The sequence below is a fragment of the Hylobates moloch genome, unplaced genomic scaffold (assembly GCF_009828535.3).
Source record: "Hylobates moloch isolate HMO894 unplaced genomic scaffold, HMol_V3 SCAFFOLD_22, whole genome shotgun sequence".
In the NCBI taxonomy this organism is placed as follows: Eukaryota; Metazoa; Chordata; class Mammalia; order Primates; family Hylobatidae; genus Hylobates; species Hylobates moloch.
This window is the reverse complement of record NW_026652297.1, coordinates 22,358,516-22,375,639: the sequence shown is the minus strand read 5'-3', so window position 1 is coordinate 22,375,639 and position 17,124 is coordinate 22,358,516. Positions and strand designations below refer to the sequence as shown.

Genomic DNA, 17,124 nt, shown 5'->3' with positions numbered 1-17,124 from the left:
GTTCAACATTAGTCATCAGGAAAATGCAAATTAAACCACAATGAGATAACATTTCACACCAACTATATAATGGATAAAATAAAATAAAAAATTGACAGTAGCAAATGTTGGCAAGGATGTGGAACAATTAGAACCCTCATATATTCCTGATGTGAGTAGAAAAGGTATAACTACTTTGTAAAATGGTTTGGTAATTTCTTATGAAGTTAAACATATATCCTATAATATAGCAGTTTAATTTCTAAGTGTTTATCCGAGGGAAATAAAAACACATATCCAAAAGCCACAACAAACAACATTGAAACAGAATGTTCACAGCAGCCTTATTCATAATACCCCAAATCTGGAAATAACCCAATCTCCATCAACAAGACACCAGATAAACAATTTGTGGCACATTCAAATAATGGAATACTACTCAGCTATAAAGGAATGAACTAGAGTTGTTCTTGGGGGAGTTGATTCCAGGACCACCTGCATATACCCAAATTCACGTGTACTCAAGTCCCATAGTCGGCTCTCTCATATAGGAACCTGCATATATGAAAAGTCAGCCTTCTATATAATGAATTTCACATTCGTCTGTCTGCATTTGGTTGAAAAAAATCTGCATATAAGTGCACCCGCGTAGTTCAAACCTGTGTTGTTCAAGGGTTAAGTATACTGATATATGCAATAACATACATGCATCTCATAAACATTATGCTGAACAAAAAATGCTAGTCAGAGAAGAGTGCATATTGTATTGTTCCATGTATATGAAGCTCGAGAACAGGCAGCTAGCATGTGGTGATAGAAATCAGAAAGTAGCTACCTCAGGATGAGGGTTTGGAATTGACTCTAAAGGGAATTTGGGAGTAATGGAAATGTTCATTCTAGGTATAATATTTGGGATGGTGGTTATACAGGTGTACACAAGTGTCAAAACTCATCAGATTGAACATTTAAGATCTGTATATTATATATAAATTATACCTAAGTTTTGTTTTATAAAAAGAAAAAGGTGTGTTTACTCTGGACTAGATAGGAGACAATGTTACTATTTTACCTAAATTGGTTAAGAATTAACAACTCTCTTCAGAAAGAGCACTTTAGATATAGATGATTTTATACCACAAATGCTTAGTTATTTGAACACAAAAAATCATAAAGTTGTATTTATGTAGCCATCAGTGTCCTTTGAAATTCTGATCAACAAATTACTAATACTGATAACCATGGACTCCTTGGCTTCATGGCTTGGAGAACATTATTAGCATATTATTTCTTTACTGTAATTTAGCAATAAAACATCTGAAAAAAATACAGTCATTATAGAAGTAAATAGAATTAAGCATTTAAAAAATCTTACTGACCATATAAAATGGAAGTTGTTCAGGAGAATCTTATAATGCTTTTTAGGTTTCAAAACAGTATGTATTTATTCAATCATTAAACTAAATATTTATTGAATACTATAGACAATGCCAGACACTGTGTTAGGCCCTGGGAATATGATGAGTCTAAGACCCACACACCCTGACATCAAGGATGTTTAGACTTATGTGAGATACCACTCTTAGGCATATGGGTTACTCCACAATTGAAGCTAACAAGTATTCATTCATTTCACAAATGCTTTAATTTCTTCTCTGCCAGGTATTGAGAGAACATCAGTGAAAAAGATAGATGTGGTGCCTGTTCTCACAGAGCTCAGATTCTAGTATAAGATTATAGTCATTGGAAGAATCTTTGTGCACCCTGGGAAACTGTACTTTTCCAGGACATTCTGTTTAGGCCAGCCCGTGAGAGGAGCGCTCCTAAGCTGAGGCAGATCCTGATCCCTGGTAGAGATGGAGAATTGTTGGCCGCTAGGCTTTCTTGGGGTAAGAATAGTTACCATTACTCCACAGACACATGGAATCCTGCTGAGGAATGCGGATACATCTTAAATGCCCAGGAAACCCTCCTAATAAGAATCTTCTTTCCCTAGATCCTGGCTTCCTCTTACATGTCAGGCAGGGGTCCTGACTAGCAGCCTTCTCCAGAGGACCTACATGCCAGGATTAAAATTCTGGAATCTTTCATCATCAATATCAATGAAGTTATTTAGGCTCTGTCAGGGGGCAGAGGAAAACTGGGATAGTTAGCACAGAGAATGTTATTTCTGATCTGCTGGAGGGAGAGATCAAAGAACTAATCTTGGTGTCTTCCATCTCTGTTAAATTTCAATTTAATCAAATGGAATACCTGATTTTGGTTGTATAAAATTGCTTAAGCAAGTTAAAATACCTATAGTTGTGGAGTCTGTAAAAAGCCATCACTAGATAAAGTGACATACTCTTGAGGCAGTACTGACAGCTCAGCTACCATTTATTTTATCACCTCTTCATAGGAGAAAGAATTTTACATTTTGAAAAATTGTGTCATTTTCAAAACAGAAAATCCATGAATGTTCTGGAATAAAGAAAATATGAGATTCTACTCTTACTGTAGGAGATTGCAGACTTTAAAAAAAAATTCTGTTCTGTGACTATTCAATTGAGCATTTCAGTAGTCACAGATTGTTAAATAAGTTAGATGGATCTTTCTGAAGACTGGTCACAATTTAAATGTACTTTTTTAATAGCAGCAATTTCTGGTTATTTAAGTACAAAATTGGAGTAAGATTTTAGTGTTAAATTGTCATTCCAAGCTTTCTGAATGAATAGGAAAATGTCAATTCCCATTTTTAAAAAGAAATGTGCAAGTAAGTTAAATCAGAGCAAAGTGAGTATTATCCATACACGTAATGGAAAATCTACCACTAAAATACCTAGGCAGTTGCTTTTAAAGACTTAATTATAGCAATCCGTGGTGAAGCAGAGAAGAGAAATCAGGCTTCTTGATTTTTAGAGATATTCTTATCCATGAAATCACATGTCATCTTTGCATCCTCTTTCCTTATTTGGATATGCAACACAAATAAAAGCCCATTGCCATAGATGTAGCAGGTATTAGCCCATTAGCCCCCTGCTTTCCATGTATGTGCCTGTCTCTTGTCTAACCTCTACTTCCTAATCGCTTCTGCGGGGAGGTTTCCCGTGAGTATATATATTCCCTCTAGATCATCATTACTTCCTCTCTTGCATGACAGCCCCAATGCACCAACTCTTTAATAGCCTCCAAACAGCCAAGGGAATAGTAGCAAGGCCAATAATGGCTAAAGAGCCAAGCCTGGTGAAAGCATCGTAGGCCTTAAATAGCTTAACAGGAACTTTATCAATGGTTCCACAGCTACGGTGGTTTTTTTCTTACCACAGATAAAAGAGTGGACCATGATGAACAAATCGCCAGGGAATAATATGGGTTATAAGGGCTGCATATAGAAGTGGAAGAACTCTTTGGTAAGATTATCAAGCTTGTTTCCGTTCATACTCCCTCACTGGTGACTTAAGGAAATACAGGCACTTTTACCAGTGCTTGCTCATTAATTATTAATTTGCTAGTAGGAAAGGTGCTAATAAGAAAGGTGAAACTTTTTGTTGCTTCAATTTTCATTTCTTTGACTAATTGTGGATTTGAACTGCTTTGTAAATGTTTATTTGTGCTGCTTGCAATTCTTGCATTTAGTGCCAACCAGACAAACATTGAGTTTATATTTTAATGCAAGAAACAATCAAAATATACCACAATAATTGTTTAAAGCTAAAAATAAGATCAGGAAGTGAGAATTTCTATAAGAAACACAAAACCAGTAACAAAGCAAAGAGACAGAGTAAAGGAGTTCATTATTTTAAATAGAGTAGTCAAAGTGAGTGTCTCTGAAAAGATGCTATTTGAACGTAGACTGAATAGTGAGTGTGCCACGTGGATTCTTGGGGAAGAACATTTCCCGTTACGGGAAAATGCAAGTACAAAGCTTCTGAAGTGGAAAAATGATTCTGTGCTTGAGGAATAGTAAGCAGGCCAGTATGGCTGGAGCCCAGTGAACAACAGGCGAGGGTGGTAGCAAATGACATTGGTAGTAAATGAGGTTGGAGAGATAGTAGGAGGCTAGATCATGTAGGGCTTGCCTTACAGGCCATTGAAAATGCTTAGGGTTTTATCCTAAGATTTTTGGGAATTCACCAAAGGGCTCTGAATGGTGGAATGATATGATCTGACTTAAATTAGTCTGGGTGCTGCGTGGAAAATCGTCTATAAGGAGGAGAGGAAACAGAGACTAGTTAGGAGATGAGCAACAAGATTAGCAATGATATGGTAACATGGTATTGGCAGTGCAGAGAGAGAAAAGTGATTTGTTTGAGTATATATTTTGACTAGCATTTGCTGATGGACTCGATGTGTAATGTAAGAGAAAAATAGGAGTCAAGGGCAATTCTGACTGGGGATTATTACAAGCACTGGGTAACTGTGTATTATTACAAGCACACCTCATTTTATTGCACTTTTTACATATTGAAGGTTTGTAGCAACCCTGCACTGAGCAAGTCCATCAGCACTGTTTTTTCAATAGCATGTGCTCACTTTGTCTCTGTCATATTTTGGTAATTCTAGCACTATTTCATATATGTTCAGTATTATACCTGTTAAGATGATCTGTAATTAGTGACCTTTGATGTTAATCTTGTCATTGTTTTGGGGCACCATGAACTGCACCCATATAAGACAGCAAATTTAATCAATAAATACTGTGTGTGTTCTGACTGCTCCACCAACTAGCTCTTTCCTCATCTTTCTCCCTTTCCTTGGGCCTCCCTATTCCTTGAGACTTGGTAATACTGAAATTAGGCTGTATTAGGCCATTTTTGTGTTGCTATAAAGAAATACCTGAGGCTGGGTAATTTATAAAGAAAAGATGTTTAATTGGCTCACAGTTCTTCAGGCTGTACAAGCCTGGTGCTTCTGCTGGGCTTCTAGGGAGGGCTCAGGGAGTTTTACTCGTGTGAACTTAGAGCAAGAGCTCACTTATCACCAATGGGATGGCACCAAGCCATTCATGAGGGGTACACCCCCATGATCCAGACACCTCTCACTAGGCCCCACCATCAACACTGGAGACCACATTTCAACATGAGATTTGGAGGGAAAACATATTCAAACCATATGATAGACCAATTAATAACCCTATAATAGCTTGTAAGTGTTCAAGTGAAAGGAAGAGTTACCCATCTCTCACTTTATATCAAAAACTGGAAATGTTGAAGCTTAGTTAGGAAGGCATGTCAGAAGCTGAAATGGGTCAAAAGCTAGGTCTCTCGCACTAAACAACCAAATCATGAAAACAAAGGAAAAGTTTTTGAAGGAAATTAAAAGTGCTACTCCAGTGGACACATGAATGATCAGAAAATAAACAGCCTTATTGCTGATATGGAGAAAGTTTGAGTGGTCTGGATAGACAATCAGATCAGTCACAACATTCCCTTATGCCAAAACCTAATCTAGAAGCAAGGCCCTAACTCTTCAATTCTGTAAAGGCAGAGAGGGGTGAGGAAGCTGCAGAAGAAAAGTTGGAAGCTAGCAGAGATTGATTAAGGAGATTTAAGGAAAGAAGTTGTCTCCATAACATTAAAGTGCAAGGTGAAGCAGCAGGTACTGATACAGAAGCTGCAGCAAGTTATCCAGAAGATGTAGCTATGATAATTGATAAAGGGGGCTGGCTACACTGAACAACAGATTTCCAGTATAGATGAAACAGCCTTCTACTGGAAGATACTGCAGAGGACTTCCATGGCCAGAGAGGAGGATCAGTGCCTGGCTTCAAAATTTCAAAGGGCAGCCTATCTCTCTGTGTCACTGTTGAGACCTACTGTTCAGAAAAAAATATTCCTTTCAAAATATTACTTCTCACTAACAATGCACCTGGTCACCCAAGAGCTTGCACCCAAGCATTAATCAAGGAGATTAATGTTGTTTTCACACCTGCTAATACAATATCTGTTCTGCAGCTCATAGGTCAAGAAGGAATTTTGACTCACAGGCCTTATTATTTAAGAAATACATTTCATAAGGCTATAGCTGCCATAGATAGTGATTCCTCTGATGGTTCTGGGCAAAGTAAATTGAAAACCATCTGGAAAGGATTTACCATTCTGGATGCCATTAACAACATTCATGATTCATGGGAGGATGTCAAAATATCAACATTAAAAAGAGTTTGAAAGAAGTTGATTTTAGAAGAAGTTGATTTCAACACTCATCAATGACTTGGAGGGATTCAAGATATCATGCTGGGGCGCAGTGGCTCACGCCTGTAATGCCAGCACTTTGGGAGGCCAAGGCAAGCAGGTTACCTGAGGTCAGGAGTTCGAGATCAGCCTGGCCAATATGGTGAAACCCTGTCTCTACCAAAAATACAAAAATTAGCTGGGTGTGGTGGCGGATGCCTTTAGTCCCAGTTGCTCGCAAGGCTGAGGCAGGAGAATCGCTTGAACCCGGGAGGCAGAGGTTGCAGTGAGCAGAGATTGCACCACCACACTCTAGCCTGGGTGACAGAGCGAGACTCCGTTTAAAAATAAATAAATAAATAAAATTAGTGGAGGAAGTAACCACATAGGGTGAAAATAGCAAGAGAACTAGAATTAGAAGTGGAGCCTAAAATTGTGGCCAAATTGCTGCAGTCTCATGATAAAACTGTAATAGATGAAGAAAGTTCTTACAGATGAGTAAAGTGGTTTCTTAAGATGGAATCTACTCCTGGTAAATATGCTATGAACATTGTTGAAATGACAGCAAAGCATTTAAAATATTACATAAGCTTGATTGATAAACCAGTAGTAGGGTTTGAAAGGATTGACTCCAATTTTAAAGAAGTTCTGCTGTGGGTAAAATGCTGTCAAATAGCGTCATATGCTATTGAGAAACCTTTCTTTAAAGGAAGAGTCAATCAGTGTGGCCAACTTCACTGTTGTCTTATTTTAAGAAATTGACACAGCCACCCCAACATTCAGTAACTACCACGCTGATTAGTCACAAGCCATCAACATTGAGACAAGACCCTCCACCAGCAAAAAGCTTAAGACTCACTAAAGGCTCAGATGATCATTAGCATCTTTTGGCAATAAAGTATTTTTTTAATTAGGATTTTTCCTTTTTTTAGACATAGTGTTATTGCACACTGCATAGACTGCAGTATAACGTAAACAGAACTTTTATATTTACTGGGAAACCAAAAAATTTGTGTAATTCACTATTGTGATATTTGCTTTATTACAGTGGTCTAGAACAGAACTCATAATAACTCTGAGGTATGCCTGTACAAACTTTCAGTTGTCCTCTCCCAGTGGAGTGCTTAATTCTCCCAGCAAGATGTATGACCACACATGCAAAGTGTTGCCAAGTAGAGCTGCTCACCTAAGCCTTGGTGTCCCCCAGGATTTTTTATTGGGAGTCAGCCATGTAGGTATGGAATGCCCATGTGACTAACCTTACCTACCCAGTCTCCAATTCCTGCCCAGAGAGGTCAGACTGATACAGTGTGACCCAGGACCCAGGTGAAAAAAAACAGGTGTTTACCATAAATCCCATTGTTAGTATAAACAATTTGGTGTGACCCAAGGCCCAGATATACAGAAACACTCTTATCAGGCAGGATATTTCAAAGGCTTATAGGTTATCTCCCAGGAATCAGTCAAGGGCCAATCCTTTGAAAGGTACAGGCTTTGGGCAGCACAGGTATGCTGAGTTAACCCTTTACTGTACAGTCAAAGATAGTCTCTTGTTTTCATCTAAAAGTTGTGTGGTTCTACCATTTGTGTTTAAATTTATGATCCACCTCAAAGTAATTTTTGTGTGTAAAATGAGGTAAAGGTTGAGGTTCATCTTTTTCAAGATAGATACCCAGCTGTGTAGCAATATTTGTTAAAAAGTCTTTTCTTTCTCTACTGAGTTAAATTGGATCATTGGTTGAAAATCAACTGGCCATATATGTGTGATCCATTTCCGCACTCTGTTTATTCTCTGGTAACACAGTGGCTTAATTATATAACTTTATAGCAAGTCTTGATTTTAAGTAGGCTGAGTCCTTCAACTTTGTTCTTTTTTATTACTTTCACTATTCTAGTTCCTTTGCATTTTCATATAAATTTTACAATCAACTTTCCAATTTCTATAAAAATTGTTGGGATTTTGATTGGAGTTACATTTAATATGTATATCAATTTAGAAAGAACTGATACTTCAACATTATTGAATTATCTAATCCATGAACATAGGCTATCTCATCCTTTAGTTAGGTCATCTTTAACTTCTCAGCAGTGTTTTATAGTTTTTTTAATTAAGAAAAAATATATTCCTTTGTTTTTCTACATATAATCTGTTCCTTTCTATGCCTGCATTTTAAAATGTGACTGTTTCATTTTGCAGACTCAAATGTTTCTTTATATTTTATTGGCTTCTGTACCCCTACCTTCAAACCATAACAGTTAATTCTTAGTATATGTTTACTGCAGCTGTATTTTTTTCAATTATGAAGACATATAGTGATTCTCAAAGTGGTAAAAGAGAGGTGAAGAGGGCAAAAACTTCCCAGTATGTGAACATTTCAGGATTATATTCTCTTCCCTTCTCGTGTGTTAGCCTAGGCCAGAAAATCCCTAACACTCTAGAGATGCTGCTAGTGTGAACCATGGTTATTTATGGGAATGATTTCATATCCCTCAGATACAGGTGAGAAAATAATTCAAATAATAATTCAAATAGTTCAAATAAATAATTCAAATAGTTCAAAACTACCACTCAAAATAGAAATCTCAGTATCTCTTCCTATATGTACATCTTGAGAAGTTTTATGATTTGATGCATCATGATTAATACATAATAGGTTATTATTTGTTATGTTAGTTTAATCAACATTATAAGTTGTATGTAGCCCCAGTTAGGTAAGCCCCACAGTCTAGCTTACGTCCACTCTGTCACCAGTGCCAACCTTTTTATTCCTAACAAACGCTACTCCTTTTGCTGCTCATCATACAGACAAAAGTTTGCCTGCTGCACATAAAAGAATTAATCTTTATAGCTGAAAGGAAACATGTTTCCCTTGAAATTCAACTCTTAAGGAGTAAGTACTGACAAGCTAACCTTCATCATTTAGTTTTAATAAAGATCTTTAAGAATCTAGAGTTCCTTGAGATGAGGAGTGAGTTCACTTTCTAAAATAACAAACCTTACAGTATGGCAAGCAAATTAAAATTAGATATAGAAGTCTTTCATTGAAGTAAATTTGAAACACTCAACTTCAAAGTTACAGAATTAAGAACTTTAGAAACATTCCTTTTACAGAATTCAAAACCTTCAGCTTACAGATTTTTTGAGACCAGATCTTGCTCTGTTGCCTAGACAGGAGTGCACTGCTGTGATCACAGCTCACTGCAGCCTCGACCTCCCAGGCTCAAGCAGTTCTCCCACCTTAGCCCCTCAAGTAGCTGGGACTACAGGTGCACACCACCATGGCTGGCTTTTTTTTTTTTTTTTTTGTAGAGACAGGGTCTCACTATATCGCCCAGGCTGGTTTTGAACTCCTGGGCTTAAACAGTTGTCCTTCCTCGGCCTTCCAAAGTACTGGGATTACAGGACTGAGTCACCACACCTGGCCTCTAACTTACAGAATTTTTAAATAGAAGTATATCCTGATTATTACCTAAGATGTTAGAATCATCTTGAAAGTATTATGTTGCAACTCGGATGAATGTTTTAAGTTTCCAAATAGATTGATATCTATAAGCATGGAAGAAATAAATATAAACCATAATCCACTCAGCAGATCAATAATGACAGAGTTAGAAGTATACAGGGGTCCAAAGGGAATATTGTTTCTATCTCCAAACCAGAGATACATAGATATATGTTTAGTGGCATCAATGTATTTTTTCCAAGTATCCCACTACATTAAATGTTTTTATGGTAGAAAAAAAGTATAGGTAGAACAATGTGAGAAAATGATAGAAAATGAGACTATGAAAGAAAGAAAAGGGAAGAGAATAGAAAAGAAAGATTTTTGGAAGGAAGATAAAGAGGAGGAAGGAAGGACAGAAGGAATGGAATGGAAACTGAAGGTGAAACTAAGGACACAGGGCAAATAGGCACCTTCATTTGGAGATGGGGTTTGACTGGCATTTCTCAAGGTCCTATACTAGTATGCAAGCCTCTTATTTGGTCCTTTTATCGGAGTGATGTGATAAATGTGACAGTAGATGCCATTTGGCACTGCAGATCATAAACTCTTAGAGTTGGAAAGGGGCTTTCATTTAATACTGTCTCTCAGGCATGCCAGTACTAGAACTAGGCTGTGTATCTAAAGATTATTTCTCAATCTCTACTTGTACAGTTCCAGGATTGGAGCCCTTACTTTTGTAAATGAAGCCTGTTTTATCACTAGATAAGATTTCCTATGTCATAGCTTTTGTAACTCACTTTTTTAACTTTTGTAACTCATCTCATTTCTAAGCCACACCAAAAAAGGGCTGCTTTCCCTCATGGCATCCCTCACTATATTGTATGTAGGACTTACTCCTCGGGTTTTGCAGTCATTCCTCTTCCAGCATAGTTTTCAGCTTCTCTACTGTTCCACTCTATTTATAAACACAACTCAATTCTTTCAGAAATTAATGCCTTACCAAAGCTGATGGCCAAAGTTATACAGTATCTTCTGCAGTGTGAGGACTCATCTAGTATTAATGCAGTCCAAGTATCATAATTTTCTTCAGTATCGTCACTGTGAACTCATATTAGTCTTGTCAGCCAAACCAAACCCAATCAAAACATTAATGTTTGGGAGTTTTGAATTTTTTTAAATTTAAACTCATGTTATCCATGCCTTCTTGTTCTGTATGTAATGTGCAGTTATAAAAAGTTTTAAAATAGTTACATGAGCTTTTATCTTTGTTAAATTTTGTTTAATCTTTCATGCTAGCCTGTTGAGATTATTTTAAATTGCAAATTTTTTAGTCTTTTTTAAATTTTTGCTCTTACTACTGTTTTTAATTTGTACACAATGATTGTACACATTTTGGAGGTAGGGTGTGCTATATCGTACATGTATACAATATGCAGTGATCAAATCAGAATAATTAGTGTATCTGTCACCTCAAACATTTATAATTTACTTTATTTTGAAAACATTAAAATATTTTATTCTTTTATTTGACATATTGGGTGTCTCTTTAGCCTTTGGTCTGAAATTCAATAAGCACATATTTTCATTCTTCAAGTCACAAAATAGTAGAATTTTCAATCTAAAAAGTACCTAAAATATCATAAAATTCAGCTCCCTTATTTTAGGATAAGGTAACTTGGGTCCAGACAGGATAAATAACTCTCTCATGGTTACACAACTCATTAACAGAAGATTATGACCGTCCTAAAAGATGGATTGGTAACAAGTCTGTGAACCAAGTCTGAGACACATATAATCACCGTTAACACTTGGTGGGTGCTAGAATATTGAACAATATGCTTCAGGTACAATTATTCCACTATATCTGAACATGCATTATTTCCATTATTATTTCCACAGGTACTGACATATCTTAACAAAATCTAACAGACCTTTCACACTATCAGATGAGAAGTAAAGTTGCCTTGGAATGACTTTTTAGTGAACCATGCTGTCTACTTATAATAAAAGATATTCATTTCCAAGTAATTAGTAAAAATATTTATATATGTATCAGTTTATTTTCTAAATTGTGCTTTCCATAGTCACTTTGAAAAATCAAAACATTTTCCCACTTCCGTTCCTCCGATATTTCTGTTTTATTCAATAAACCCAGCCATCTGAAATTTTTAATTGTACCTAAATAACAAATGAGCCAACAAGCCTATTTAGAAAATGAGAGAAAACTTTCATGCTATTATTAAAACCAAGCATATGTGTAGCTTTAAATACTTTCATCAGAAAAGAGGGAGAATAAAGGATGAGTAAGTGAATGAATGAACGGAAGTATTCAACCTTGGAAAACACAAGGAAAAGAAATAACAAAAATATATATAAATTAGAATATAGAGAAAAATAATTTGAAATAAATTGAAGTGATTCTTTGACAAAAGTATAGCTAAGCATCTAATAAGATTTTATTGCAGAAAAAGTGAAATAAACAAATATTAGATATTTAATATCAAATCTAAAAAATAAACATAGAGGAAGAAAGGAGATGAACTAGAATGTTGTAAATATTTAGATCCAGGAGAGAAAAGGTTGTGGAGAATTTTTATAGAGGTGATAATGTGATAATGGTTTTTTAAAAGCTTCAGTAAGTTTATAGAAATGTAATAAAAACAGGCCATGACTGGCAACTACGAAGGCATTGGAGGACCTAGAAGCTCTTTCAGTAGAGTGCGGGTCAGAAAGCCAGGCTGCAAGACATCAAGTGGGCAATAAACGTCTAGGAAGAGATAGCCAAAATCACCTATTTTCATTCACAGTGTAGCCTGGAATTTCTTCACCTGCCTGTGAGGAACCAACCTCCTAGAATAGAAATTAATGCAAAACTTACCTTTTAAATATGTTACATTTGATTCTTTTAAGGTTGGAATATCAGATACTGTGTTGGTCTTAAGAACATTTTATGAGGTAATTTGTTTTTTATGTTGTTGTTTTTTTTTTTTTAACATTTATATCCTAGTATACTTGCAACTTTGTCCTGTAGATGCCCATGCAGTATGATAGCATGAATTAACACAACACAGAAATTGAGATCAGTTGACTGTGTTCTCTGCTAACTTTGTATAGTAATGCTTCTCACTAGAAGAGAATCCAATGTTAAGAAACTGAACATAAGCTCAACAATGAATTCAGGTCAGAATTGGGTTCTGGTACAGGTATTTTGAGGAGATTCTTGGATCTTCAGAAAGTTCACCTATTGGCACTGACTTAACTTGTTAAATGAGGTTGTGCCAAAAGTTAAGTTCCTGGCAGAATTTTAAAATAATCTCTCCTAAACAGTACTTTTTTTAAATAACAGTAGATAGACAATAGTAATGAAAGACTTCAATTACACAAAATTGGTTACTCATTAGATTTGATATTCAATGTCTTGTTAACTCCAAATTCCTCTTGCTGTTTATTTCAACACTATTAACACATTGCACTCCATCTTTAATCCAATCTAATCCCTGCTGTCCATCAGATCTCTGACAACTACATTAATTTTCATTAATTTAGCACACATGACTTAATCATACACATCACAGCCATTAATAATTGTTGGAAGTTGTTTAATATTTCACAGGAAGAATTCTGCTGCTCATATTTCAGTTCTAAATTAGATAACTTTGGTATAAAAACTATTATGCCTAGAAAAACAGACAAGCTCTGGACAGATTGCTTTCTCTGTATGACTTACAATTGCTTATATCCGGAAGACACATAATCACCTTCAATTGTTGTTTTGAAAAAAAATATTCTTCTAGAAGCTGTGGGTACCAGATGAGGGAGAACATGGTTAAAAACACAAAAAAATGTTCAACAAAGGCAAACAGTGCTCATCCCCTTTTAAGAGCTATTCAGATGAAAAATTGCTCCGCATAAACTTGATCTGTATGTTTTTCATGGTTATTAGTAGTAATGAAGATGCATTAACCATATTCTCTTGATAATGCTCTAGCAGTTTCTTAGTATTTTTATCAACATATAAATTTTACAACTGGCAATATGGGAATTTGACTAGTACATTTTTGTGTATAAAAAAGGGTAACAACATTATAACTTCTTCATATCTGGGAATTATGAATCCTGACTTGCAAACAAGCAAAACTAAAATGCAACAGAACTTCAGTCCATGATAGCTTTTCTTTATACTGTCATTCACAGAAAATGGGAATGTATGTAGGCTGCTGGGTGGAATATAATGCCAGAGGTGAATGCCTAGTTAATCCAGAATTTATGAGTTTTTTCATTTCATTCATTCTTTTTTCTCAATAAACATATATTGAGTGCCTCCTCTATTGCCAACCTATAGTAAATGTAAATTAAGAATGCTCTACTTCACTAGGAAGCACCTAAAAAATGAAAGTAAGTGGTGTATAATCACTTTATATCCTTATCTCCATTAGGAAACATTATTTTTAATAATTTTTGGAAGGACATTTAAATAGCTGAATTCTTTAAAGATGAAACTTGATGCCAAAGGAACCATTTGAAATTTTTTTCACACTTCATTGAGTTACAATGAATAGATCTTTCTTTTATAAAGCTGAATTTCATATTTTAAATTTGATTTGTCCTACCTCCAAAGCAATGTAAGTCTCTAATACCTAGCCCATAACATTAGCTAGTAACATTAGAGAAAACTTTATGGAAGGAAGAAGTCTAGTGTTCTTTCCTTTTTATTATAGAACTATGGATCTGTTCTGTTTTACAGCAACATGTAGTAATGCAAGGCTATAGCTGTCATATAAAAGGTAGAATTACCATGTAAGTGCTGACAGCTGGTTCTGGGAGAAGGAAATTATAGTAAAAATAAAGTTAATTAAAATCAAATAAGTAGATCTCTTAAAGTTGATTTTCAATTTTCCATTTTTATGAAAAAAGCAAAATGTGAGCTATTTCATTTCTATTAATGATTTGGGCAATAAAAACACAAACTTCAATATTGTCATGGAGCTGGACTCTCCTTCACAACTAAAATAATCTGTAATCATAATTGGTCTTAAAGATAATAGCCCTAAGATACTGTGAGATTCTGAGTCATTTGGGAATTGTTCATCTAACAAATGTTAACTTGGTGCCCTCTATTTGCCAGGCACAGTTATAATACAGGTGCTGGCCAAGAGACAAAATATGAGAGAGAGAGTAGTGGTTAAGGGAGTTGATAGCTGCTGAGAGGTAGAGTCAAATAAGAATAGACCTTTGGAACTTCTATGTGAAGTCATTGGTGACCTTGAGGAATGGCTTTAGGGCAATGGCAAATAGGCCACAGCTGGAGCTTGGTGGACCAAAGACTGAGGAAGCAGAAGCGGCACCTTAATATACCTTGAAAAAACATGTTATACGTAGAGGAAGAAATGGGATGGTAACTTGAACAAGAGTTCAGTAGAGAATTTAGTATACATATGCATATACTCACCATGGTTGTATGCTAATGGAAATGATAGAGTAAAAAAGGAGAAAATGATGATGCAGGAGAGGAGGATGCAGGAATAACAATCTCTGAAAGTCAGAGGAGATGGGATTCAAAGCACAAATGGAGAAGCTGGTCTTCCATTGTGGCAGGTGAAAAGACGGACTATGGGTAGATGCTGCTACCATTTAACAAATATTATTAATAAAGTACCTATGATGTACCAGACAATGGCAATATAATCGTTAACAAAAGAGACAAAAATCCTTGCCCTCATGAAACTTGTATTTGAATGGGGTTTGGAAGAGGTGAACAAATGATAACCAAATAAATAAATGAAATATATAGTATGTCAGATGATGAAAAGTGCTATCGAGAAAAATAAACTAGGGAAGTGGAGAAGGAGGATATGGAGCTCTGGGGCAGAGAATAAGGATAGATGACAATTGCAAAGAACTGGGCACTTGACATAACTTTTAGGAATTTACTTCATGACTGTCAGACACATTTATTTTTAAAATCATATTAAATTTGGCCTAGTACTCATGTGCCAGGGCTGGTGAGAAATCTACTCTTAGCTTCGTTTCATAGATGCCCCCTTCTAGGAGGACCCCACAACTTGCCTAGCCTCTCCTTCATAGTCCAGTCACAGGTTTTAAGCAGATATTTATTTATGTGATTATTTGATTAATATGTTTCTTCCCTACTAGACTAGAAGTTCCAGGAAGGGAACTGTGTCTATTTTGGGGCAATTATGTCCTCATAACCCAGCAGTGTTGACTCTATTTGTTGAATGAATGAATGAAATGTAAATAATACTGTTTTCCATAAGCTATGTTTTTAAGAAACTCATTATTCTGTAGTAACTTTAAGTTTTCACTTCTCAGTTTATATAGCTGGTCTAGTAAATGACCTTTTTCAAAGCAGACAAGGTGTGCTTTTATACCAATTAATTATGTGAAATAGAATCATCCTTTTATGTAAATAATGCCTCTCCATTTCTTTTTTTAACAGGACCAATGCCAAAGGTGCTCCCCTGAATATAAATAAGGTCTCTAATAGCCTGATTAATTTTGGAAGAAAGTTGATTTCCCCAGCAATGGCTCCAGGCAGTGCAGGTGGCCCTGTACCTGGAGGCAACAGCAGTAGCTCCTCCTCTGTTGCAATTCCTACCAGGACCTCAGCAGAGGCCCCGAGCCATCACTTGCAACAGCAACAGCAGCAGCAGAGGCTGATGAAATCAGAAAGCATGCCTGTGCAATTGAACAAAGGTAGGAAAAAATACTAGTAGATATAAAGAAAACATTCACAGTGTAGCCTGGGATTTCTTCACCTGCCTGTGAGGAACCAACCTCCTAGAATAGAGGTTAATGCAAAACTTACTTTTTTAATATGTTATATAAAGTTGGAATATTAGATACTGTGTCGGGCTTAAGAATATTTTATGAGGTAATTTTTTTTTAACATTTATGTCCTAGTATACTTGCAACTTTGTCCTGTAGATGCCCATACAGTATGATGGCATGAATTAACACAACACAGAAATTGAGATCAGTTGACTGTGTTCTCTGCTAACTTTGTATAGTAATGCTTCTCACTAGAAGGGAATCCAAAATGAGAAGTTCCAGTACCATGGGCTTCACTAGTCACAGCATTCATTGGTGCGTTACAGTTGTTTTGAGGAAGTGGGCCACTAGGCTTGCAGTCTCTCACCCAGCTGCTTCACTTCTAAGGAATACAAACTAGAATCTTAAGCAGTGGGGAGGGAGAAACTAAACAAAATTTCAAGCAGCCAAAGTAAGTGTATGAGTCCATAAACTAAAAGTTAGAACCACAGAATGTTACAGCAGAGGAAACCTGGGAGATCACCCAATCCATGTCTCTCGCTGGATGAGTGAGGGCACTGCTGTTGGTAGCAGATTTTCTACTGGGACTCAGGTAAGCTAATTTCTGTGTCAGGGCCTTTCCAGAGCTTCACCTCCCTCATGTTTTGTATTCATAAGAGAGCACTTCAGGTTCTTACTCTGAACCTTTGCATTTTTAGTTTTCACCTATTTTTGAAGAGTCATAATGTATTAGGTCCCCCTTTTCATAAGAAATTGGAAAC

At 36.1% G+C, this 17,124-nt stretch overlaps 1 protein-coding gene across 11 annotated transcripts in view; it reads left to right on the top strand.

Annotated features, from left to right (window-relative positions):
* TBC1D5 (TBC1 domain family member 5) overlaps positions 1–17,124 on the top strand; it is a 590,707-nt gene that overhangs the window by 489,344 nt on the left and 84,239 nt on the right. For all 11 annotated transcript variants that reach the window (XM_032143402.2, XM_058433544.1, XM_058433546.1 and 8 more), the window contains one exon: positions 16,032–16,288. In XM_032143402.2, the coding sequence (XP_031999293.1) occupies positions 16,032–16,288 (257 nt within the window). The remainder of the gene's footprint in view (positions 1–16,031; positions 16,289–17,124) is intronic.